Source organism: Natator depressus, chromosome 3, assembly GCF_965152275.1.
Source record: "Natator depressus isolate rNatDep1 chromosome 3, rNatDep2.hap1, whole genome shotgun sequence".
NCBI lineage: Eukaryota > Metazoa > Chordata > Testudines > Cheloniidae > Natator > Natator depressus.
In genome coordinates, this window is record NC_134236.1 from 141,176,217 (window position 1) to 141,204,110 (window position 27,894).

Here is a 27,894-nt window from a genome sequence, read left to right on the forward strand (position 1 = left end):
ATCTGTACTCAGCAGTATTAAAGTTCAAAAGGTGAGAAAAGCACTAGTTACCATGAATAATCTGATAAACAAGGTGACATTTAAACATAAGCATTCTTCTTTAGGTTGTTTAACTAGCTGTGTCAGATACTTGAAAACTAGCTAACAATCTCTTACATTGCCTTTTCTTCCATTGTCATATGTCAGTTTTTAACAAGACTACCGTTAAAATGGTAGGCTCAAAACTATTAATTGTAATATTTTTTCATTTAAATATTAAATAATAGGGGAGATGTCAGAGAGGCTGAATCAACAATTTTGACAATAAGTGACCTGAGAGGAAGAAGAGATCTGGCCCCTGTAAATACAGATCCTCTCTTTTCACATAGCAATAAGTATCAGAAATTGTTCTAGGACAGGCCTGAAGCCCTTGAGAGTGAAATAGATTTGGGATAACACACAAGCCGTTTAGTGTTGGAATATTTCATTCAGTATTTTTGTGTTTAGAAGTATATTTCTATTAGTTACTTCTTACTTTGTATGTTTTGTAATTAAATTACACTTTTGTACTTTTAGAAGCAAATCTTAAATTACCTTGCATTTATCTGGTTGATGCTCCATGCCTTCCTCAGACTGCACACATAGTTTTGCATACTTACAAACTTTCAAACACATTTCCTAGTTTTTACCTCATTGAACAGTGCTGCTGACCTTCTAAACGTTTAGATCCTGACCTAAGCAAAAGAGGTTCCTAGTTTATCTACATTTTTGTACTACGCCAATCACTGCAGCATTTGAGAACCTCAGATACTATAGTTGGTTAGAAGTTTCCAATAAAAAATTATAAACCAAATGGCTAAGGAATTAAAATCTCTTGTCCGTTGTATTAAATTAAAAAATATCTGCCACGATAACTACTGGAGCTTCTTTCTCAAAAGAAGAGGACTCCTTCAACTAAAGTTTGAGCTAATGCTTCATAATAAAGCACCATTAGTTTAACACTTATAAAAAGAGAAAGCCCAAGAAAATAAACAAAATATCAAGTACTGAAAAAGACTAAATCCAAATAGTCTCACATACCTGATGGAGAATTATGGGCGGAGGTCAATGATTTGGATTTAGAATCAGAAAGTCGAGAAATGCTATTAGCTCTAGTTCTAGCAGAAACTTTACTACTATCTGCTGATGGTGTTAATCTTCCACCACTTCTAATGACGGCTTCTGTAGTACGAGATGAGACAGTGCTTCTAGTTATTGTGGCTTCAGAGTCACTACGTGCTGATAAAGAACCAAGCCTAGTTCTGCGTGGTTGGGCAAGTAAGTCAATTCTGGAGATATTTCTCCTTCCTGATGGAGGCTTTGATGTAGAACTTGTAGTGGACACTTCAGAAGCCACTGAAGCTTTATCTGCATCAGCAAGTTCGCTATCTGAGGCTTCACCAAGTCGTGCTCTGCGCAAGAGAGAAGTCCTTGTGGGACGAGGCCTTGGAAGAGTGGTTGATTTACTGGATTGCCCAATTGTAACAGGAGAGGTCTTTGATTTAGCTGACTTACTGCCTTCCATTTTGGAATGTAAGAGTTCATCTGCAGAGGTAAAATGACCCCTTCCATGTGATTTGCCAGAGTAAGTTTCCTGGTCAGATGACAAGATATCAGATATGGCAGAATGAGGTACACTAGATGTTTGGTCATCATCTGTTAAATCTACTGAAGGTTGCCTCATTCTTCCACTGGGTTGCATATATTTACGACCCTCTGCTCTTGAACCAGCATCTGAAGATCGGCTTTTAGTTTTCTTTTCTATCTTTTCTCTAGCATTTGTTGCAGAAGAAGATTTTAAAACATCCTTGGAAGGAGAACTAGTGGAACATCTATCTTTATAGAGGGTAGTAAAGCTCTTTCGCTTTTGAGTGGTTTTTCTTTCAGTGTCACCAGTAACCAGACTGATTGTGCTAGCGGTGTCTACATCTGATTCGGGCGATATGGAATTATCTCTGTTATAGCTAGGAGTTTCAGGTCCTTCATCTGTTTTGTTTTCTTCTCGTAATTTAGCTTCAAGGAACGCCATTACTGCTTCTGTGTCTTTTAAAATAAGTGTTGTATCCAGACTAGAATCAGTGTCCACAGAATCACTTCTCTCACGTATTCTGTTTGTGGAGGTAAAAGCAAATGAAGGGGGAGTAGATCCAGTTTGTTTATTAATATGAGGAATAAGTTCTATAGGTATATTTGTGCTAGGTTTATCTATAGTAAAGCTGCCTTGTCTCACTAACGGTTTTGAAGATTCTTTCTTCTCTCCTCCTAATCCTTTTGGAGTTTGGCCTTTTATAATTTCCTCTGGTTTTTTTCTTTTCCCTTCACTTTGTACAATCTTCATTTCTGCTTTACTTGTAGAATGTCCTGGGGCTTTTTCTTGATGATTATCCAACATTTTATGTGGAGTAGGAGTCTCCTCTCTACCCTTCTCAACTTTACTGGCAATAAGTTTAGCTGAAGACACTTTAGTTGAAGTCCTATGTGCCTGCTCCTTTTGTTCTTGCTGTTGAATTTTAGCTAAAGCTTGCTTTACAACTGAAGTTTCCCTGAAAATTTCACTTTTCTCTTTACTGGAAGAAGAGCAGCTAATGGGGTGAGAAGACAATTTGTTGTCTCCACCAGGTTTAGGAGAAAGGCCATTCATTGTCCTGTTTGCCTTAGCCATGCTCCTACTACCTGCATCTTGTGGCATTTCTTTTTGGGATGCATGAGTTGGAGTTTCTTTCTCTTGAAGTTCTGTGTCTTGTTTTTCACCTATCTCTGATCTCTGATGAGGTGTAACCTTTGCTCTTGAACTTTCAGTGGCTTTTTCCTCTTTTGGAAGCTGTGGAAGTGTTCTCCTCTTTCGCTCGCCTTGGCTAGTCACAGAAGTGGCTGAGCTAGTACTTCTAACTGAAATACCAGATTCACTGATGTCAGTATCTAAAAACAGAATGAAAAAACCTCTTGGAAATGAGTGACTAAATCTGCCAATGGAAACATGCATTCTTAAGGCTACACAGAAGTAATTAAGAAAGTACAGTATTTCTATTGCACAGAGAACTGGAACTTTGTCTTTTGTGAAATGACATTTAAAAGTCCTCCTAAACCACGACACAGTAGATTATGTAAAATAGTCAATTACTTTCACCGATCTATTAATCACATAACAGACATTTTAAGATACTGGAGAAAAATATGTATTTATAAAAATACTTGTATGCTACAGTATGGCACATGAAGGTTCTGATACAAACAAGGGAATATTTCACTCTGTGACAAGCCTTTGTAGCACACATCAAAGCACTGATATGAAATGAACATCTGTCAAAGTAATGGAATTCTTGTGTGTGTCAGCTGTGGTTTCGTACAGGGATCCCCTAACAACCAAATGCACAGAACTACATGTTATCTTTAAGCAGCATCTTCCCTGGAACTTGGTGCGTTGCATGGTTGGGAAAAGGAGGTGAAAAACTACAGTGGGAGGAGGACAGGAATATGAAGAGAGAGAGCAATCTTCTTCTCTCTTGGTCCTGGTATCTGCTTGCTAACAAATAGGCTTATTTTCCTCCCACAACTGGCAAATTTTGGCTGTGACCGAACAGTCACCCACTTGTGAACCACCTTGCATTCATGTCCGCAAGGTTGAAAATCTAAGACCAGAAAATTGGTTCTCAAACTGTTGAGTATGGGCCACCAGTAGCCCTCAGTCTTTCCTGGCTGTATACACAACTAAACAATTTGAAATCCAAGCAGAGTAGAATTTGGGTGATGGGAAAGAAGGTAGGTCTATGGGAGACAGTCAGGCTTGACAAAATTCCGGCTGGGATGATTTAGTTGGGGATTGGTTCTGCTTTGAGCAGGGGGTTGGACTAGATGACCTCCTGAGGTCCCTTCCAACCCTGATATTCTATGATTCTAGGATTCTAAGTGGTCTGCAGAATGAAAAAGCTGGAGATCCACTGCATCTAGATCAGGGACGGGCAAATTATGGCCCGCGGGTCGGATCCAGCCAGTCAGGGCTTTCAATCCAGCTCGCGGGATTGCCAGCCCTGTGGCACAGTGGGGCTAAGGCAGGCTCCTTGCCTGCCCTGGTCCCACGCCGCTCCCGGAAGTGGCCGGCACCACATCCCTGCAGCCCCTGGGGGAGGGGGAGAGCAGAGGGCTCCGTGTGCTGCCCTTGCCTGCAAGAACCACCCCCCACAGCTCCCATTGGCTGGGAACTGCAGCCAATGGGAGCTTCAGGGGTAGTACCCACAGGCAAGGGCAGCGTGTGGCAGAGCCGCCTGCCCCACCCCACCCCCAGGAGCCACTGCTGGACATGCTGGCCACTTCCAGAAGTGGCGCGGGACCAGGGCAGGTAGGGAGCCTGCCTTAGCCCCACTGCATGCCGTTGCCACCCCAGAGCCACTTGAGGTAAGTGGCGCTGAGCCGGAGCCTGCACCCCAAACCTCTCCTGCACCCCAACCCCCTGCCCTGAGCCCCCTAAGCCCCTGCTTTGAAACCCCTGCTACACCCCTCCTGCACCCCAATCCCCTACCCTGAGCCTCCTCCCACACTCCACACCCCCCCGCACCCTAACTCCCTGCCCTGATCCCCCTGCCACACCCCTCCTGCACCCCAAGCCCCTGCCCAGAGCCCCCTCCTGCACCCCAACCCCTTGCCCTGAACCCCTTCCTGCACACCACAACCCCCCCATACCCCGCACTCCCTCCTGCATACCAACCGCCTGCCCCAGCCCTACATTCATGGCCCTGCATACAATTTCCCCAACCAGATGTGGCTCTCGGGCCAAAAAGTTTGCCCACCCCTGGTCTAGATGATCTAACAGGTCTTTTCCATCTTTACATTTCTAATTCTATGAAACGTTTAAGGACTTTTGTTTATGTTACTGGCACCCCGCAGGACCCAGATTCTTAATAGACTATAGGAGTTGTTAGAGAGAGAAGGTGGACCAACTTCTGTTGGCGAAAGGGACAAGCTGTCAAACTCTGTGTAAGCCTCTCTCTCCGATATCATGAGACTGACGGCTACAATACTGCGAACAACTACAGAAGTTATGATATTGTGGCTGTTGTAAATGCACAGTAAATCTGCTTTTCTCAGGGCAATGATTAATTGTAAAGCTGCATTGCTGAAACAACCTGATACTTCTTGAACCTAGTAACTTCAAAGGCCGTTAGCAAACTCCAAATTACTTAAATTTAAACAGTGTCTCTCATGAAGTCTGCTACAGTCTTTAGGCTCAGGTAGGATCACAAAGCTGGTAGCTCATGTTTTTAAAACCAAAGAGAAAAAATTGTAAGAAAAACAAAAAAGATTTACCCCTGTAAGTCTGAGAATAATGACAGGAAAGATGGGACCTACCACTCCAGTACTTTAATTGTGTGGGCGTTCTGGGGTTTCTACTCCCTCCAGTCCTACATGCTGTGCAAAATTGCTCTGCAGAAGATGGTCAGAAATCCATTTATTTCCACTGCTTTTAGGCATAAAAAGTGAGCTCGTCCAACACGGAAGTTCAACAGCTCACTAATATTGCCCTATTTTGATACTTTTGCTGACTTCACTTAATGCAAAAAGAAGCCATCAATGTCTCTATCTGTAGTGGCCTCATCAAGCTGATAAGACTGAATCTGCCCCAGCTCCTTTTCCCTCAGCTTTGTGTAATAAAGAGATCCTCTATGACTCAATTGCTGGCTGGAATATGTACTTTGAGGGCTTTGTGTCATTTGGCCTTGCAGCCTGGAACCACACAGAAAAAATATTTTTTCTATGAAACCCCAGAGTACTCAAAGTCCTGTTTCAGACACTGTTTAGTCCTCCATTAAACATCTTTCCCTGCCTCCCTGAGAATAAGAACCATCAGCACCTCACTTATGTAAGACTCCATTACTGGAGATCCTCCCATGACCAACTAACATGTTTTTAAATGTCCTTGTCCACTCTGTGGGCAAAATCGTATTTAATGTTGTGCTATTTAATACTACTTCTAATACAACACATTTGCCCAGGGTAGACAATGCCACACGGGAGGAAAAGAAGAGCGTGGTCAACTTGCAAAATACCAAGACAGAAAGGTGTTGCTCGCTAAAAGTTAACACAGGGTTAAATCTTAGTTTTGGTCTGCAGGCACCCAAAGACAATGGCTGTAGAAAGCCCCAATTGCTTGCTCTCAAATGAACAATATAATGAATCCACTACTGAAGTCTGCCTCCATCCCAGTCGGGGAGATTGACCAGGTTCAGGTGTCCCAGGACAGAGGGACTTTGAAATGGATAAAAGACTGTCGGTGACTGGGAAAAAATACTAACTGAAGGATATCAGACAAAGGCAGAGGCTACAAGACCATAGTCTACCTTGTTCAGCCCCATTGCTGCGGGGGTGGGGGGAGGGGCAATGCCTTGAACAAGGGTAAGGTGGACACTCACACATTTCTGGAATAGCAGATATTCCAGTGCTTCTGGGAACAGCATGAGCCTGCATCCGCTGGCATGACCTTGCACACACAGAGCATGCAAAATCACGCTGGATTGGAGAGGGGGAGAGGTCCCACTATTTTTAGGACCACCCCATGCCAGGTGAGGTGGGTGGAGCAGCATGCTCTTAAAAATGGCATCCCCCATCCAATTTTGTCCCTGTACTGGACAGGGGACAAACCTCTCAATACTGGACAAGTGGCCTCCCTAGCCAAGGGCGTGGGGGGGACACTACCTAAACTTGCAAGGTAAGGAAAAGGTTTAGTTAAGATAATATGCATATAGGTGTTTTGCTGTTTCATTGCTATTATTGCTTCTTCTGTTGTTTTCCTGTGGATAAATAAGTAGTACTCTGTTTGGAACAAGCTGTTCTCTGTCAATGCGCTTTCATATTGGTCTCAGGCTCCTGGATGGAGGGGCCAAAATCGATTTGGACCTTCTGAGCATGCAGTTTTTAACAGGGGTGCCATGACCTGGGGACCCAGTCTAAAAGGATTCCACCCTGAGAGAAGTACGGGTGGTGCAGACCTGTCACTTTGAAAAAATGTGCAGAGAGAAACTGAGTGAGGGATCAAAAGTACAGCTCACCCTGGAACAGTAACAGCCTACCATAAAGATTATTGGGGTGAAAAAAACAGTTACTTACCTTTCCATAACTGTTGTGCTTTGAGATGTGCTGCACATGTCCATTCCAATTTAGGTGTGCACGTGCCCGATGCACAGATTTCAAAGATTTTTTCCCCTCAGTGGTAGCCACTGGGGTGGTTCCCTGTCGCTATGCACCACTGTGTGCTGCTATAAAAGCAGAGCTGCCCTGATCCTCCCTCAGTTCCTTTGTTCCGGACAGACTCTGACAGAGAGGGGAAGGTGGGCGGGTCATTGAACGCACATGTGCAACACATCTCTAAGAACAGTTATAGAAAGGTAGGTAACCCTTCTTTCTTCTCTGAGTGATTGCACATGTCCATTCCACTGTAAGTGACTCACAAGCAAACATACATGGAGGTGGGTTCGGAGCCTACCTGAAGAGTGACTGTAAGATGATCCATCTGAAACTGGACTGACAGAGAATGCCATAATGAGAAGCAAAAGTGTGGAGTGATGAATAGGTTGCTGCTTTACAAATGTCTGTGATCAGCACTTGCATCAAGAAAGCTGCAAAAGCTGCCTGCACTCGAGTAGAATGTGTCAACACTCTAGCTGGCGGGATTGTATTAGCCAGTTGCTAGCATAAACGAATGCACTAAGAGATCTGGGTTGAGATTCTCCGAGTGGAATCTGGTTGGCCCTTATGTCTGTCTGCAACAAACCACTGAACAGAAGATTTAATAAGATTTAGCCCACTCCAGGTAGAAAGCTAAAACCCTTCTCACAGCTGTGTGAAGCTTTTCCTCATCCCTATGCACATGGGGTTTTGGAAAGAATGTGGGCAAATAAATTGCTGGGTTAACATGGAAATTAAAGACTACTTTCATGCGAAATTTTGGGCGATGGTGGATATAAACTTTATCCATATAAAAACCTGTACCAAAGCTCTCAACTTGCCCACCCTTCTGCCTGAGGTAACAGTCACCAAAAATGCTACCTTCATGGAAAGCTGAAGGAGGGAAAAAGTGGCAAGGGGCTTGAAGGGAGGTCCTATCAATTTTGTTAGGACTAAATTCAGATCTTGAGGGATGGGGTCTCGTATATGTGGCTATAATCTGACCAAGCCCTTCAGGGATCAGGTGACAATGGGTTGAGAAAAGGGATCTATTATCCATCAAGATGTGGAAGGCTGAAATAACCGTCATATACATCCTTGTACATCTAATAGTCAAACTCTGTTTTAGATCTAGAAGATAGTCCGGGGTGCTCACTTCTGCTGAAGTGCTTCCACTTAGCCAGGTAATTGCTCCTAGCTGAGAGTTTTCAGGGGATGACCTCGACAGACCTGGCACAGACTCTGGAGGTGACAATCCTCTCGGGAGACAAAGCGTTCCAGCAGGATCTCTCCCCTGAACACTTCGAGTGTCTGCCTCTGTCTGGCTTCAGGACTGACTCAGTTGAGCAAGGAACTGAACTTGAGAAAGGCCTAAGCCTTTTCTTCAGTACGAGGGAATGATCCTGAGGACCAGACAGCATCTCCAATGAAGCGCCCTGTATCGAAGTTGATAAACTTGGGGCAATTTCTCCATGTGATAATTCCAACAGGGGTCAAAGTGCTGCGTCCTTGGGCAAGCACACAAGCCTCCCCACCCTGTTTTTTTTTGAGCAGGGCTTGAATCTTTGCAAATGTAACATTTGTTACTAACATGGGATTCCCCCAAACATTTTAAGCAGGCCAGATGTGGATTGCTGACCAGTATGGACTTTGCACAGGTCCAGGAGGACTTCAATCCCACTGAATGAGGCATTGTTCTGGTACTGATATTGGTACCAAAAGATAAAAAGTGGTCAAAAAAAATTCCCCAAAATGGAAACCTAGCACTAAAATTTTCTAAACTAACTATAACTAAGAAACCACTAATCTACAACAAATAGGATCTTTATAGAGAAAGGAGAGAGGAAAGCACTTGAATTAACAAGTCTGGATTGTTCTGACAACTGTCACTGGGGGTAAGAAGGAACTGAGGTGCGTCGGGGGCAGCTCCGCTCTCTTTTACCAGCATGCAGTGTGGTGATAGATGGTGTTTGAGCCATCCCTGTGGGTACCACAGCGGGGAAAAAATCTCCAACATTTCTGCAGGTGCATAGTTTTGGGACTGGGGAGGATTTCCCCCGAATGGTATACTAACTATAACTACTAAGCTAAAATTTAAAACTATTTACAATGAGTTTACTTTACAGGTAATGCACGGAGTGAAGGAAGACATGATTCTGACTCAGGCCATGGGGCGGCAAGAAGGAACTGGAGAGGCATCGATCCTCTTCTACTGCCTCTTCTACCCTTTGAGTATGAGGGAAGCCACTGTGTATATGTGGGTCAATGGATGCTGAAAAATTTCTGGACTCATAGGGAGCAGCACTCAAAGAAGAATATATATTTAGACATTTCTACAATAAATATTAACTACAGTAAAAGTAGAGAGAAATATTCATTTGACTCAGCATTTCCAGTAACAGCTCTCTGGACACTACCCTTTGCAAATGTGCTAGTTGCTGGTAGTGTGTGTTGTGGAATACCAGGTGCTAAATACTTCTATTTTTAATATCTTTCTGTAGTTATCTGAGACCAAAGAAGTCAGACATTTTTCATAATGAAGTCATGCACACTAACTCCTAAATTAACCCAGCAGAAAATTCCTCCAAGACATTATCCCTGCATTGCAGCCACCATGATTGCAGGAGAATACTGTGCCTTTGGGAAAGCAGCATTGCTTTAGGGTGGAATTTTGATATTACATTCATTTCTGTGTCACTAGCAACGAAGTTGTCATGAAAGACAAAAAAAAAAAAAAAAAAAAAAAGAGACATGCCTGGATTGCAGGACAGCAACACAGCTAAAGCACTGGAGTAGTAGCTAATGAGTTCCTAGTCAATTAACAGTATGCTCATTTCAATAGTGGGAAAACTCAGTGAGACTATATCGTCCTGTGATTTCCAGTCCATTTTCTAGTAATGCATACATAAATATGTAATATTTACCGTAAGAATTTAAATACATCATTATCATCACAGCGTTTAAGAGCTCTAGTCACGGATGAGGCCTCAATTGTGCTAGCACCATAAAACAAAAAGAAACCTGGGCAGAATTTTACATTTATAACCTTATAAACCTTGCACTTAGAACCTTCGGTTTTCAAGTATCTGTGTTTAAATAATCAACCCTGTGTTCTGCATTGAACTTTTACAAATAAAGATGAAAAGAAGAGAAAGTAAACAAAGGGATCACCTCCTTCACAGTCAGATATACATTTTAATGCACAACATAAGGAACAGCATATTCAAATAAACAAGTCTGGCAAAGTTGTTAATAAAAGAAGGAGGGAGCCTGAACACTTGCCACTCAGAGGTGACAGGATAATGTGGTTTGGCAACTGCATAGGGATTCTGATGATAGCAACATCAAATTATGCTTAGAATGTTTAGCTGGATTGTACAGTTGAAGTTTCAGATTGATTGTTTACTGTTCAGTCCACTAAAGCTCAAGGGGAAGGGATATATACTGTACTAATAAAAAGATTTGACAAGCGTATCCAAATGGAAGCTTAAATGAATATCTCCTTTTGTATTTTCCCAATATCGGTACCAATAAACTCTTTTTATAGTGTTCGGCCTATTTTATGATTAATATAAAGTAGGGCTGTTAAGAGATTAAAAAAATGAATTGCGATTAATTGCATTGTTAAACAATAATAGAATACCATTTATTTTCTACATTTTCAAATAGATTGATTTTGATTACAACTCAGAATAAAAAGACTACAGTGCTCAGTTTATATTTATTTTTGATCACAAATATTGAAAGCGGAACATACAAATGTAGCAATATGTACAAAAAATAATTGCATTAAAAATAAAACAATGTAAAAGTTGAGAGCTTACAAGTGCACTCAGTCCTATTTCTTGTTCAGCCAGTCACTCAGACAAACAAGTTTGTTTACATTTGCAGGAGACAATGCTGCCCACTTCTTGTTTACAACGTCATCTGAAAGTGAGAATGGGTGTTTGCACGGCACTGTTGTAGCCGGCGTTGCAAGATATTTACATGCCAGATGTGCTAAAGATTCGTATGTCCCTTCATGCTTCAACCTCCATTCCAGAGGACATGCGTCCATGCTGATGATAGGTTCTGCTTGATAATCCAAAACAGTGCGGACTGACGCGTGTTCATTTTCATCATCTGAGTCAGATGCCATGAGCAGAAGGTTGATTTTCTTTTTTGGTGGGTCGGGTTCTGTAGTTTCCGCATCGGAGTGTTGCTCTTTTAAGACTTCTGAAAGCATGCTCCACACCTTATCCCTCTCAGATTTTGGAAGGCACTTCAGATTCTTAAACCTTGATTTGAGTACTGTAGCTATCTTTAGAAATCTCACATGGGTACCTTCTTTGCGTTTTGCCAAATCTGCAGTGAAAGTGTTCTTAAAATGAACAACATGTGCTAGGTCACCATCCGAGACTGCTAGAATACGAAATGCATGGCAGAATGCTGCTAAAACAGAGCAGGAGACATACTATTCTCCCCCAAAGAGTTCAGTCAAAATTTAATTAACACATTATTTTTTTAACGAGCATCATCAGTATGGAAGCATGTCCTCTGGAATGGTGGCCGGAGCGTGAAGGGGCATACGAATGTTTAGCATATCTGGCATGTAAATACCTTGCAATGCTCGCTACAAAAGTGCCATGCGAATGCCTGTTCTGGTGACATTTGAAATAAGACATGGGCAGCATTATTTCCCATAAATGTAAACAAACTTGTTTTTCTTAGCGATTGGCTGAATAAGAAGTAGAACTGAGTGGATTTGTAGGCTCTAAAGTTTTACATTGTTATGTTTTTGAGTGAAGTTATGTAACAAAAAAAATAACTGACATTTATAAGTTGCATTTTCACGATAAAGAGATTGCATTAAGGTACTCGTATGAGGTGTATTGAAAAATACGATTTCTTTTATAATTTTTACAATGCACATACAGTGTAATAAAAATAATATAAAGTGAGCACTGTACACTTTATATTTAAATTTATATTGTGATTTAAATCGTTATATTTGAAAAGGTAGAAAAACATCCAAAAATAGTTAATAAATTTCAATTGGTATTCTATTGTTTAACAGCGTGATTAAAACTGTGATTAATTGACAGCCCTAATATAAAGACTAATTCAATATCACACTAAAATATAATTACGAGGGGCTTTTTTTTGGTTGTTTTTAAAGTCTTAACAGAAATATAACTGATGATGAATCTATTGTACTGGTGATAACTAAACTATTTGTCTAGTTGTGTAACTAAGTCCTTCGCTTCCATATAGTCTTTGCTATAGAAATTAAGATGACAACAACTTATCCTACCATTTTCTAGAGGAGCAGGTGCAGAGGACTCCAACCTCAGGTCATCTTGGTCATGTCGTGTATGATTAGCAGCCAAACTAGCCCACTGGGACACCCAACGCTTATTTCCAGATGCAGCAGAGCCTTCCTGAGAAAAAAAGGAATAGGACAAGAAACAGCAGATTTTGCTTAAAAATATGTGATATAAAGTTGATAAACTGTTATATTATCAAAACTCAGATGTGCCTGAAATCTTAATTATTTTCATAAAGTGCAAATATTAAAGGAACCCAATTTCAATCTATTTTGGAGAATCCTAATGTTAATACTGGATTGACAGTCTTAAATCCTTTATTGCTCTAGACAGATGCAGAACAACTACAGGTTGGGCAGTGGTTCCCAACATTTCTCTACTGCGATGAACATTCAAACAATATATACTATGGGAAGAATATATGCCTAGGTGAAATGAGATTATTTCATTCCTGAACTTAGAGGAAGTTGTTGAAAAAGGTAGAGCTAGCAGAAGGCTTTAACCACTCAAAAATTATATTTTTTCCAGGGGGAAAAAAAAAAACACGAAAGGGCAAGGCAGATATTTTCTCCAGAGTAAAAGGGAAGCTATTAAATTGACCCGACTGGAAGACTAGTTTAAGGATTGTAGAAGCCAGATAACTTGGAGTACTTCAAAAAATAGAGGGTATTAGTAGCATATGTAAACATAACTGTCTGAAGATAAAGGTGTCTGGAACTGTATTTCAACATGAAAATGTGAAGTGACTGGAAAAGGTATCTGGCTCTGTAAATTATAAATACAGTGTATCATTAAAGTCTAATAATATAGCTTCATGTATGAATCAAAAGATAATTGCATTTTAGTAGCGAAAACAAAGAAAGCTGAGGACATTTTTTAGTTTGGATAAAAATTAAACGATTGGGTTTACAAGATAACCAGGATTGTCTTAGAGGTATCACTGTTGTCAATGTAAGGAATCAATGATCTGGAAAGAACAGGGTCATAAAAGATAGTATCCTGAGAGAAACTTTGCTTGAATAGCTTTGATTTCTATTTACTTAGCTTTCCTTTTAAATCAAAGTTTAGACTTTTAAAATTAGGCTTATATACAGGACATGTCCTTATGTCTATGTGTTGAATTATAGGACTCAATTTAATTTTACTGTTGTATAATTTAAGATTATTCTGGAAAAGGTCTCTAAATATGCAACTATAATACTTCTATTTCATCTAACATACCACAGCATCACTGTCTGTGCATCTCACTCATTCACATAAACAAACAAAAATCATATCTCCAAAGGCTCTACTGAAGTTAATGAAGACTAATAGGATGGATAAAAGGGGAGGGGGAGAGGGAAGTGTATGCAGGGAATTCATCTTTAAGAGTCTAAAAGAACAATTTTACTGACAATTTACAACTCCAGTGAAGCTCGGCAACTCCAGCTAGACAACAGTTGTAATCATAGATTAAGGTAGAGGAACTGAGACACCCACAAATGTACCTCATGAAGAATCTGGATGAGCTACCTGCACTCTTGAGAATTTAGCTGAATCTCCATTGTCCACTGAATTCTTGGCACTTCCAATCAGAGTGTCAGTTAGGGTCTATTGTGATGGTCATTTTCCCACTAGGAACTGGACTAAGATTCCTACATATTTAATCTAAATCATCTGACAGTCCTGAGACATTAGCAAATATCAGCAAACTATTTTATTGAGTGTCTAAAGTGAAAGGTTCTATATTCTGTTAACAATTCTGAGTCAGCCCATCCACTCAATTCTTCTTCAAATGTTTAAAACCCCAAATCATTTACATGGTTAGACTTCACACACAGAAATAATACATTTTAAAGAACAAAACAACAGAAAATCATTCTCTCATTCAATTGTCAAGATTTGAATTCAGGGTACTGAATTGCCCCTACGGTGACATCACTAACACAAAAGAGTGCAAAGAATGTTATGAATCTAGCTTCCAACACTATTTTAGGAATGTGAAATGCAGGAGGAACCCATCAGCCTGATCTTTGCCATTAGACAATCTTCAGCAATTTGAATTCTCTTTTCAAAATCAAATGTTACGAGTTTCAGTTCTACTTATAGAAAATTAAGGCAATTTTTCATTTACTTTAATTGTGTATATTACTGGCCACAATGGAGAAGAAAATGTTGGCAAGAAGAATGACAGCCCTTTCTACAATAGTTCATATATTGTATTGAATTATATAAAGAACTTGCAGTATTTAAAGACTAATTGAAGAGACTTTTGTTAACATCTAAAGATTCATCTTCCTCTCTGGTTTACCCTAAACTTTATTTACTTCATTTTCTCCTGTTCCCATTAACAAACAGTATCATTTTTATTACAACACGAACTCCTGCCAAAATATGGAGTAGAGCCCAATTAACCACTTGTGAACCATATGCTAAAGGGACATCTGAGTAGCTCAGCTTTTACTCTCCATAAACCCAGGAATTTAATCACCTTTATCTGAAGTCTGAACTCTATCAGTTTGTGGAATAGGATATTATGGTCAGTTTTCGCAGACCCCAAAATTAATTGTAACAAGGGAGCTTTATATTTTACTTTCAGAAGACAATTAAATTAGGTACGCTGCCAAAATATAACCCCTACTTTTTATGTAGTATTCAGGGCTACAGGTTATGTTGACAAACCTCTGCTATAGTATTGTGTTGTGAAGGCATCACATTAGGCAGTTTCACCTCCTTCTTAAAGCTTACCAAAAGTCAAAGTTACAAAATTGCTTTATTTTTAAGTCTAACATACATTACCATGGTAGAAAACATCCAATAGGACAAGACTTACGACGCACACATATATCAAAAAACTAAAGTTACCAATCCTAACCTATAGTTATTCCTATAAGAAGTCATACCAACAGCCTCTCAGACTTCCAAATTACCGAGATATCCTCTGAGCATCATCTTATATTGCATAAGGAGTTTCCAAATCCACACTAGTCTTTCAGACAGTTTCAGATTTAAATTTGAGACTTTGATCGCTCAAGCTATTCATGTTGACCCAACTTTCCCTTATTCACTCCTTTTACCTCCATCCCCAATGAACTGGAGCATCAAATAACCCCTTACTGTGACTTTTAGCTCCAAACTCCATAGAGAGCAGCATATCTTCAGGTAAGATTTATGGACTGTACACCAAAGGGTTGCTACGGACATGCTTCAGGTTTAAAGGACATGACTGAAAAACTCCTTCAGTACATAACGTAGAACACCTTAAATCATGCCAGAGCAGTTCTTTTCACCAAAAGGGAAAAAAAGTAACTACCAGAGATTCCAGGCTGAGTGCTTTGGCTATAGGAATTGATCAGAGAATTTACTGACATCCAAATGGTTTGTTTTGAAGGGTCAAGGAGTTAATGCAAAGCAAGTATAAATGATAAAAATAAAACTTGTATGAAACATGGTGATTCATTTGTTCTACCTAATACGGATGCAATATGCTAAGTAGTCATACAGAATATATTTACTCACACCTCAAAATATTTACTAGCTGTATACTATTACTTTAGGCGAGCAGAAAAAGTGAACATAGGGATTCAGAGCAGCGCAAGACCATGATATCAACAAACTGGTGCATGTGAACGTGAAAGTAGAGTACCAAAATTTTAACAAGACTGCTTCCATTTTTTGCAAAAAGTAAAAGAAAAACATGAAGTAAAAGAGCAGAGAAATTTTATGATGTTAGTATCAAACTGTGGTTAGTCTGAAGTAATCTGCTGAAAATTATGTGCAAAGTGTGGGTGAAAGAGATAAATCCTAATCTCAAACTGGTTAAGTATTCACATTAATCAAATTCATAAAAAAATTTACCTTGTTAATTTCCCCAACAATTACGCTCTTAAATGTTTTAACTAATTTCATTAGCTTTTTTCCTTAAATCATGCTGACCTCTGGTGGCAAGTGGCTGCTGTTTAATATAGAAAATACGAGTGTTTTAAAATATTTTTATTGAATGGTTGGAATCGGAGGATGAGCAGTTCATTATTTATTCAATAATTACGAACTAAGCTGCAATAGCTTTAAGTTAAGAAGTCAAAGAACTATATATAATCAATCCAAATCTTTCACTCACTCCATTCTGTTTTATTTTGTTCCATTCACTCCCTCAATTTCAGCCAATCTCAGAATATTTAATTATTGCCATGGAAAACAAGGTTGCTAATCTCCTCAGTAAAAGGTACTAATTCCACACCTTCATTTGGATGTATATTTTCTTGTTGATGTATCACAGGCACTTCAAACTTAACACATCTAAAACCAAAATTATCTTTCCACCCAAAAATCTCTTTCTTCACCATCTGCATGACTACTGACACCACTTTCATCCTTTCAATCACCCAGATTTGCAACATGTGTTATTTCCAGCCCCCCCCTTCTCCTTTTCATTCTACTCTCATATCCTGGTCCAGAGATGGGCAAACTACGGCCCGCGGGACCGTCCTGCTCGGCCCCTGAGCTCCCGGCCCCTCCCCTGCAGCTACACTGCTACATGGGCAGCGCAGCTGGCTCTGTTCGTTCGGGCGGCGAGCTCCTGCCGCTCTGAGCAGCATGGTAAGGGGTGGGGAAGGAGGGTTGGATAAGGGGCAGGGGATCCTGGGGGCAGTGAGGGGACAAGGAGCAGGTGGGGTTGGATGGGGGTGGGGTCCCGGGGGGGCCTGTCAGGGGGCCGGGGTGTGGATAGGGGTTGGGGCAGTCAGGGGACAGGAAGCGTTGGATAGACGGTGGGGTCACGGGTGGTGGTGGTTAGGGGCGGGGGCCAGGCTGTTTGGGGAGGCACAGCCTTCCCTACCTGGCCCTCCATACAGTTTCTCAACCCCAATGTGAACCTCGGGCCAAAAAGTTTGCCCACCCCTGTCTTGGTCCTTGCCTCATCCTGCCTCTTCAACTATGTCTCCAAAACATATGTTTATTTTTTTCCTCTCTAATACCAAAACAGTTTTAGTATGTATTCTGGTAACTTTATTCGTTAAATACTGAAATCCTCTCTCTAATTCATCCAAAAATTGCCATGATCATATTCCCATCCTCCAGATGCTTGAATTTGAACTAGCTTCTCTTTTTCTTTTGCTTAAGTATAATCTACTTCTACTTTCAAAGCCTTCTTTAACTCCTTCCCCAACTACATCTGTCTTCATCTCTTCCTGCATTCATTCTGACTCTATTCAGTATATCCAAGATGCTCTTATGACAATTCTCTTGGCATTCTTTACCCTCTCGTGACTTTGCACCTTCTCTGATATCACCCTTTGTGGCTTGGAATAGCCTCATAAATAAAGCTGTGCCAAAAGCCCTCCATCTCCACCAAACATTTACAAACCTACTAGTTCTACTAAGCATTCTATCAAGAGACAATCTGATATTGCAAACCAAAGTACACCCAAACTTTAAAACTCCAGCAGCATGAACGGGATTTAAACCTGCCCTAACCAGGCAGATGAGGATTCCTGTACAGGAGGGAATCCATAATTGGCATTTAGCAACACAGGTGACTCTATGCCAGCCTCTCCTGACCACTCCAGCATAGATGGAGTTTGAACCTGTTTGGAGTTACAGGGGATGAGACTGATCCCCGGCCAACATTATGGCCCCTAGAAGAGAGTTATTAATTGGCACAGTTTGGAGCAGCTCTGAAGCTGCTCTAAACCAAGCTGGGGATGGCCGACAGCCCCAAGAGTATGCAGCCATAAACAATTCCTTTGCAGCTCCTTATTCAGCTGTGCTCAACATTCCCTGGTCACAGCTGAGGATTCAGCGTGAGATAATCAAATGAACAGACATAATGGAGTCAGTTTAAGAGACAGTGTCAGTCTTCATTCTGTATCTTTTGGCATTGGGTAAAATCAGATACATATTATAACTGTGGTATAATCCCCTTTTATCTGCAAATCAACTAACACCAGCCTAGAAACTCAAGCACAGAGAACATTACACACACAACAATTGGCCATGTGTGCAGTTATTCGTCTCCCTCTTTAGATAGTATTGGAAGGTGGAGAGGACACAAGGGAGCTGAAAGCTGAAGAAAAGGAAACGGGGAAAAAATACAGTAAGTCAGTGGATTTACAGCTGAAAGTAATGGAGCAGGACAAAATAACTTGTTTAACAACTACTGTATTTTGGCTTATGGCATAACTATTATGAAAATAATATTCTCACAGTCACTATTCAAGCATACATTTTAGATATATGACATATGTCAACATCATGATCTCACAGTAACTAACATACCACCAAACAAGATAGATTCTGCTATAGTAGTTTCTTAGCAACTAAAAACAACTTATTTGCACTAGCAGCTGGTAAGCACACAGACACGCATCAAGGTCTTGATAAATAAGAACTTAATAAACTTGGACTGACCTCTTGCTGGACCATCTTTCACCATAAGTCCTGCCAAGGCAATTAAGAGCAGATGTAGTGCCCTTTCTTTGAGTCATGTAGTTCATCATCCTGCATCAAACTGATTCTGTTCTATTTCTAGTCTATTCAGTTTATCAGACTGCACCCTGCAATGTGGTATCTGAATGCCATCCAGGAATCCAGTATTAGGTATGACAAACATCTGTCACATGGATATAACATTTATATATACAGGTTTAGAACTTCTCATCCTTTGCCTAATTGACAAAACCACACTGCCTTTCAGACACCTAACATCAGTGCCTTCTCAAAGGCCAGGCCCCACTTGCGAGCTCCAACCCAGAAGATGTCCATCTGTATTTCCCTATGACTGTTTTCAGTACTCATACTTTCTTTCTATGTGGGTCACTTAACTGCTCATGCTATATTTCCTATAACTGCACACAAGCGTAAGCAGAGGGTAGCAAAGCTTAATGCCTTCAAGATTTAATTTAGCTACCTCTAACAGAAAAAGTTTTGATAAAACTACAATACAATAAAACAGAGATGAGAAAAATCAAATCTATAGAGACCTGAATTAATGCTTTGTATGCAAAGACTTCTTTGGTAGCTGCTTAACACTCACAGGTCAACTATTAGTGCTCTCTCTCTTTTATTGGAAGAAAAAAGAAGACCATCAAAAATTATATTCTACCTCTGTGTCAAGAAATCCAGTTGTACTCAGTGGTCTTTTTTCTTCCAGCACTACCGTAGCAGAATTTATAGCCCAATCTTTTACTAAATCTTTCTGGTTCTCGTTGATAACAGGCCTATTATAATCCTGGCTGTCATCCACTCCAAACACCTGAAAACGAAACAAATCATTATACATATTAACCCAATGCTTTCCCGATTCAATGTTCAATTTTAATGTATGGATGGTGTCAATACTGGCATAGTAAGGCAGATCCTTCGTTTTAAAATGTTTTTACACTAATCTGACATCAACTAATTTGTTGTAAAGAATAGATTATACATTTTAGAAATAGGGCAGATATTTGTCAGTTTCCCCAAAATTCAGGGAAATGCTAGTTGAAACGACCAGATATGAAACAATGATTCTTCAGATCAAAATAATTAAACAGAGCACAAAGATAGTGGCCAAATCAGTAGCAAAACAAGAACATTTTTTAAAGTATTTGCCTAGTAATTTTTTATAAATATATTTTAAGAACAAGAAATACATGTACTTATATTTGCTACCAGTCCCCTCAATGTGCTATTATTCTAATTAAAGCAATAGTTCAGTTTTTCTGCTTTTTCAGAAGAGTTACCATGTTATACAGCAAGTGTTCTTCAATCTCATCATGTGACCCACATCTTGAAAGAAATTGTTTCTTGGACAACCTTCTCTCCCACTGATGTTTGCATAACCACCTTCCCCTAACTCTGGTGAGAGAATAACATCTTTGCAGCCACTAAAGTAACTGCTTACTTAGAAAAATAATTAGGAAAATATTAACTATGTTTTAGCTTCTATTAATGCAATTTAGAAGGAGGAGAGTCAGCATAAAGGTACCAGTCATTTTTCCATGGACTATTGGTGGGTCATGGACAACAGTTTGGGAATCACTATTACAGATAGCTTGCAGTTATTTTAAAAAAAGAACTGAGTGGGGTTTGGGAAATAAATACTTTAAAGCCCAGAAATATATTATTTGGAAAATTCTATTTAGAGATATTTAAATTAACTTTACTACTACTATGGGCTCCAACACTAAAACAGGATTTTTATGTTTTTCCCCCCACTATAATTCTTTGATATGGTAATTGGCTCTTGTGATATCAGAGGATTATTTTGTCATAAGGAATAGGGAGCTATTTAAACAACTTCTCTGTTCTTATTAAAATGTCACTGGTAACAAAACACCACAAAAAATAAGTAGATTTTTTTTTCCTAAATGCAGTATTTTTCATAGCTTTGCAGAAGGTTGCTATGGATCTTTTATAAATGGAGAATGCTTTGACCAGTACTAACAGATAAATCAAGATGCATTGCTTACCAAAATTCTGAACAAGTTTCCTATTTTTAAAAGTCTATAAATAAACCAATTCACCACTAGATGGCTACAATCCATAACATGTTTTCCATACCTAAGAAAACCGACAGAAGTCCAAAATTAGGACTGTAATACTGTAAAAGGGCACTTTTTCACCCCCCCAAAAAAAGAGTTTTGCAGGATTCAGCCATACAAACTCCCATTGAAGCCAATTATGTAAATTTAGCCTGTAGGAGGCCACATATATTAATATTTGTGTTTTGCCAACACTTGAGAATGAGAAACCATTTTCAAATTTGTTTTATATGTTTGCAGTGTTCTAGTGCAAAAAGTCAACCTTCCATCTGATTCTATCATTTATATTTAGAACACGCCTAAAATTTAAAATTACATGCTTTATTAATTTTACACTTTAATTATGTCTCGATAATCTCATACATGAGTAATTTTGAAACCACTTTGTATATCTTCTGTACCCAAGACAGGCATGATACATGTGATCCCCTTCTCTCTCCTCATTCTCCCTTCTTTTCCTGCTGCTTTGAGTCGTGCGGGTAGATGGCAAGATTTACAGATGCAAATGAAGTTAACTATCATGCTACCTCTTCTTTTAGTTTATTTGCTTTCTGTAGCTACTTCATCTTCCTCATTTTATTTTCAAACAATCCTTTTGATTATAAAGAGAAATGTAAAGTAGTTAAACTGAAAACAAATATTTTATTGCATGAATGCCTGTAGGATAATGCAATTTGAATGATGCTTCACTCACACATACCTAATCAGAACTACAGTAGTAATTTGCTGCACATAAACTACTGACTATTATCAGACAGTATCTGTTTACTATGCCAATGAATCTTTTGACCACTCTACAAACATTGGTGTTTAAAATAGCTTTCCCTCTCAACACTAGGTCTTGTGGACCTGAAGCCCCAGTGAAATGATTCCGCTTCTTCTGTTATGGAAACCACTGATCTGACAGGTTGAACGTTAAATTCTGCTTTGTTCTGTGAGGGTGTACTTGGGCTGAGGACAGGATGAAAGGAATATCTTCTTCTCCTTTCACACAATGGTTCTGTGAGGAGCCATAGGTAAATGCTGCTAGCAGTACTCCCTCAGCATGAGGAGTGGGGTACTCTATAGCCCTAGGGAAATGTCCAGTTGGACTTGCGGGGTTAGTACTCAGATACAGGAAAAGGGGGAGCACACACTACATCTTTTTTCAGCTGCTCAGCACATTTCCCGTATTCCAGAGGCTTGTTTTCCTTTTTTGTTTTTCTGCCCTACGTGGGCAAAATACCACATCATCCTACATCCTGAGTGTTAATAGTTCTGCTCCCATCCTACCGCAGAGCTCCTCCCTGGAGCAAGGATATGATCTAGCCCAATGACTGGCATTACAGGATGAAGAAAGAGGCAAGGAAAGTTCCTAAATTGTCTTAGTCTTGGATATCAGCATCTCAGTCTATTCAAAATTGAATTTCATAAAACACTCAAAGGCATTTTTCAATGAGGGTCATTTTCATGCCAAATTTCAACTTTATACAACCAACCATTTTGGCTATAAAACTGGTTTTAAAAAATGTTACTTGAATTCTTATCTAATGGAAAAAACTTTTTTCCCCTACCTTCCGCACATTTATGTGATTAAACACTTTTTGCTCAAACTTAGAAAACAATAATCTTTGAGCAGAGACTTAGCCTGCATTTTGAAAGTTTCAGAAAATTATGAGTCAACTTCAAATAATTTACGAAGTTTTGAAAAGGGCAATTATTCAAATAAGTTGAATTTCTGGAAGTCTGCTAGACTGTCAACTACTGGAAGGTTGTACACGTCGTTTGGTGAACTTTACAAACAAACAACCCTCTCTCCCCCATCTTCTGTCTTTCTATGAGACAGGTAGGTGTTATCAATCACGTCACACTAAGACAGAAAGATTAAATGACTTGACTCATGCTACAGAGGAATCAGGTGTCAGAAACAGAATTAGAATGCAGGCCCATGCTTCATCCACTAGAATACACTATCATCACACCACTGCACTATCCCTCCAAAGTCACTGGCTGTTGAGCAAAAGAACCAGCTCATTTGCCGGTAGTAAGCTATGAGGGAACTTGTGATTGCCCTAGAACTCTCAGTGGCAGTCTACAATGAATTCTCCTTCCATCCTTTCAGTTATGAAGTAACCTGACAGCCTCCCAAATAATCCTGCAAACAAAAAGGCACTCTCAAAGGAAAACTTTGGATGGCTATCATGGAAAAGTATAAAATCATAGTGGGTAAGCATTCAACCTGATTGATCAGTTTACTTTGGTTTATGTTTCCAAGCCACCATCACATGGTCTAGAAACTTACTTTTTAAAAAAAGCCTCAAGAGTTTCTTTTTTTTACTTTCCTAGCTCTTGTTGGGCATCAGACGGGTCCAAAGTTCAGCTTTGTGGTCACTGCTTGCTACTTCTGCTTTATGAGAAACCTTGAGTGTGTCATTCTAATAGGGAAATTAAAGTTCTGACTCAGTCAGATACCCTATCCAGGGTCAAGACAGGTGGAGGAAAGCAAAGTTCTTTGTTTTATGGAAGGCCAGTACTTTTTGTCTGATGTTTCATTCAGAGCTTGAGATCCTGTAATCAGAAGGACTTATAAATTCTGATTTGTAAATCCACAATTTATCAGATGAAGATTTCCCTCCTTAGGAGGGAGCAACTGAGTGAGTGTACTATAAAAGTATAGCATCAGGCATAGAGTCTCATGCGCCTCCTCTCATCAACATAATTTGCATTAAGACCTATTAATCAAATGGTCTAAGTCAAGGGAGAAGACAGGTCACAAACACAGGCAGTCCTGAATCTTGCTGCTTATTCTCTTGGAGCTGTCTATAGTTGCAAGAAAGACCTCCAGTCCTCCTCAGGAGCAAACCACACAGTACAGGACTCTTCCATGAGACAGCAATGTACTGTATAGCTGTACTATATCGTATAGATATCTACCACTTTTCTCTGTGGTTACAGCTGGTATCAGACCACCTACAAGAAAAACTATTACAGCAATTCATGGAAACAGGAGCCTCAGCACTGATGTAGCCCCAGGGAGGGCAGAAGGATGCCTGGGGAAAAAAAATTGCTTAAGACCTTTGAAAATTCCTCAATAAATCTAGAAGAAAAATAATCATTCTAAAATCAAACCCAAACTTTAGTTCATTTTTAGTTCCCAGAAAGAAAAGGTTTACTGTATTTATTCTTCATTTGTGCTTACTCTTAAATGTATTCTAAGTTCTTGTGCTAGTCAATAAAGAAAATAGAGAAGTTTCTAAATATTTTAAGTCCCTCCCTCCACAGTCACTTATTTTACTAATATTTTCATATTTTACAAGAAACTGAGAAGCATCATATAATTTAAAGAGCAGTAGAACATAAGGCCAGATTGCTAAAGGTATTAGTGCCTAAAGATGTACATTGGCACATAGTAGGATTTTCCAAAGCACAACTTCAATAAGAGTTAGACATTAGGCACTTTTAAAAATCCAACTCGACACCTATGGTCACAGTTCATGGCAACTGTACCTGTATTTCCCACCAGTGCCCCAGCAAGGGCACACAATCTCAGGTTTCCAGCTCCACAGCTGCTGTCTCTTGTGGGTACAGACTGCCAATTTTGGTTGGACATATTCCTGGAGGTTTCATCACATGACATAATCTTTAAAGATTAATCTTTAATTCTTGGAGACTCCAGGACAATCCTGGAGGGTTGGCAACCTTAGTGGAGACCCGCATCTGTCCCTTCTGACCAGGGTATTCCCTGCCTTCACTGTGTATTTCTCAGCACAGACAGGTTGCCCAAGGACCCCTGCTTGCTTTCTCTTCAGAGAGTGATAGAGTGACAGTCAAGATATAAGTATCACACAAGTCTTTCGAAGCAAGACAACTTCTATTCTTAAGGTAAAAAGCACGACAGAGAAAACATATTTTAAAAACAATAAAAGAACCTATACACAATGCTAATAAACTTACCAGGAACCCGAACCCTAACATGGGTTCTTGCAGAATAAATCCTTCAACCTCTCCCTTTTTGAGTCCTTGTGGTTATTAGTTCATCAGAGCTTCAGCTCAAAACAAGCACATGCACTACAAGCTTAGTCCACCCTTTTATACAGATCACAGATCTTCGATCAGAAGTACCCAGAAGCCAGTAATTGGTATACAATGAGTTTCTCTCCCCAGGGTGTATCTTCAAAAGGTTGGCTTCAGAGGGGGAGAATTTACATTCCCCTTACCTCAAGATAATTCCTAGGAAATCCACTTCACACACATTGTTCCAAAAAGACCTTTGAACCTCCTTCATATACCTTTTAGAGAGCACATTAATCTGGTCTTCTTGCTAAAGAAGTTCCATAAGGTCTCACAATTGTATATAAACATTTGCATTTCTAATACAATGTACCCCAAAGGTATTAACCCGAATTCAATCAGGTTTAACTTTATTGAACTAAGTTCAGTCAGGATATTACAGGATATTGTCAGGTCTCTCACACTTATCTGCATCTTTAAGGCATCTAAATATCTTTAAAAATCAGACCCACAGTTCACTGTATACCTTCTTCATAAGACATTCTATTTCGACATATAATTTATACCAGATAATGTCCATTACGGTCACAAACATCATCTTCATAAGTTATCGGCATTACAGTAATAACCAAAATTATTATTGAGGATTGGGGTCCTGTTATGCCGCGTGCCGTATAAATAGGTTAAAATTCTCAAAAGGCACTAAACAACTTTGGAGCCTTTGGGTATGTCTACACAGAAAAAGAAAAAAAAACCCGTGGCTGGCCCGTGCCAGTTGACTCAGACTCACGGGGCTCGGACTGCAGGGCTGTTTCACTCAGGCTGCCTGAGCCATGGTACCCTCCTGGCCTACAGGGTTCTAGAGTCTGGGCTCCAGCCTGAGGCAAGAAGTCCATACAGCAATTAAACAGCCCCACAGCCTGAGCTCTGCGAGTCCAAGTCAGGTGGCACAGGCCAGCCACAGGTTTTTCTTTGCTGTGCGGACATATCCTAACTCTCATTTTCGAAAGGCACTTAAGGGACAAGAGTAACAAACAGGAGGAAGGAATGGAATGGAGGAATAATAAAGGCAATTATTATAAAATCATTCAGTAACACAGATTAACTATAATACAACTCAGTGATTCTGAAAATGAGACTCTATATAACCTATACATTCAAGCTCACTTTTGTCAGGATTAAGGTTAAGTTCAAACTGAACTCTTGTTCTTTTTCCACTAGTGATGGTAGCCCATGTGTTCACAACTTAATTTAAAACAGATCATACTTAGTGGTCAAAACCACTGATCACGCAGAAGAAACAATGATAAAAGAACACAAATATTCTTTCCTTTGAAAAAGAGTAATATACTATATTGGAGTAGAATTCACATGCCCACTTCCCTATCTATACATGTGGCCCATATTTAAGCTGCTTTTCAAACTCAGATTCAATGGATTTTGACTTTGATAGTTAGCCTTGATAAGCATTTTAAAATATCTTTTTAGCAATGTAACCCAAGAGAACAGGTCAATTGTATAGTGCAGAATGGCCTCATGAAGTGATCTTAAACTTTCATACAAATTCTATAAATCATTCCTATTACAAAGTAAACAAGTGAAATCAGAAAACACAACATAAAAGACACTTCCCCAGAATAAAAATTATTGAGAATTTGCTAGAGCAAAAGGGCATATAAAGGAAGAAACCAAAGATATCAATGTGCCAATTCTAATGTTCTCCCATATTCTTTCAGAATCCAGTTCCATATCCACGTGCGTGCATGTATTTTGTACTACTTGTCATAATGGAGTCTTCATTCTCCATAGGGCTTCAAAATTCAAAACAAAATAGTTGCCCCAAGAAGTCCAAAGTCTAGCTAGAGCTCTAAAAAGCAAATTCAACACTCACTTTCTGCATTTCTTCCTCAACCAGGGTAAACACATGTATCACTTCTTGAAAAATGGCAGAACAAAAAATCAGGATTGATTTCCTCATTTCCTCAGCTGATTCATTGGGTTTTATTATTCCCAATGACCTTTCAATATATTAATTATTTTTGAGTCCAGTTCTGTGACCAGGAGTATCTGTTGGGCTGAAGTACTGTTCTTTCTGGCATGAATCATTAGAGCTGTGAAAAAAGTAATTAAGCCAGATGGGTGTGCAAAATCCATCAGATTTGGAAGCCATTTTCTAAAGAGAAATGTCTGTCTTAATACCTTCACTTTTCTCTGGAATAACAATTTATATGGGTAGAGATTGTTCACTCTTGGTTTATTCTCCAGTTCTTTGATTTTATGTTCAGGGAAATTTATTATCTACAATGCTGCAGAAAGATTCCAAAACATGCACTCAGATCTCTCTTTATGACAGCATTATTAAATTCCCTTCACACACATTTTTAAATAAGGAAAATATAATTACTGTTTTAGTCAGTCATTATAATAAAGTGCTGGGTAAACAGATTTTGCAATATATTGCTACACAATTTCTGATACTTCTGCGAGAATGATTTTATTATATGGATAATCTTATATGATTGTATCTGCCAGTTAAAATACATACAGGAAGGTTGAAATGTTTTTTGTTACAAATAAAGGACATACCCCTCCCTGATTTACAGTTTTAATTCAAATCCTTACAATTACTGCTTAAATACAGATATTGTAAGGTTTAATGTAGTTTAACATTCGCATTTACAAACTAGATTACTACAAATACAATCATGAGAGTATAATAAAATGCATATTAATATGTTCTTAAACAAAATGGCCCTGCTGCTCCAACATTCATATAGTAACTAGTTATTAATCTTAAAATTAAAGTGTAAAGTATTCCTGAATAAACCCTCTTCACATATAGGAATACTTTTATAGTTAATACTGATCTTGCTCCCTTACAGCTGCCAGAATATTGATATAGCTATTACTTAAGGACTTGCAAA

The 27,894-nt window shown here is 39.4% G+C and overlaps 1 protein-coding gene across 10 annotated transcripts in view; it reads right to left on the reverse strand.

The window, feature by feature from the left end:
• CEP170 (centrosomal protein 170) overlaps positions 1-27,894 on the reverse strand; it is a 190,815-nt gene that overhangs the window by 44,948 nt on the left and 117,973 nt on the right. For 9 of the 10 annotated variants that reach the window (XM_074948913.1, XM_074948909.1, XM_074948915.1 and 6 more), the window contains exons 10-12: positions 19,561-19,710; positions 12,467-12,593; positions 1,060-2,937 (exon numbers count right to left, since the gene is read on the reverse strand). In XM_074948913.1, the coding sequence (XP_074805014.1) occupies positions 1,060-2,937; positions 12,467-12,593; positions 19,561-19,710 (2,155 nt within the window). The remainder of the gene's footprint in view (positions 1-1,059; positions 2,938-12,466; positions 12,594-19,560; positions 19,711-27,894) is intronic. The other variant, XM_074948914.1, reaches the window with a different exon arrangement.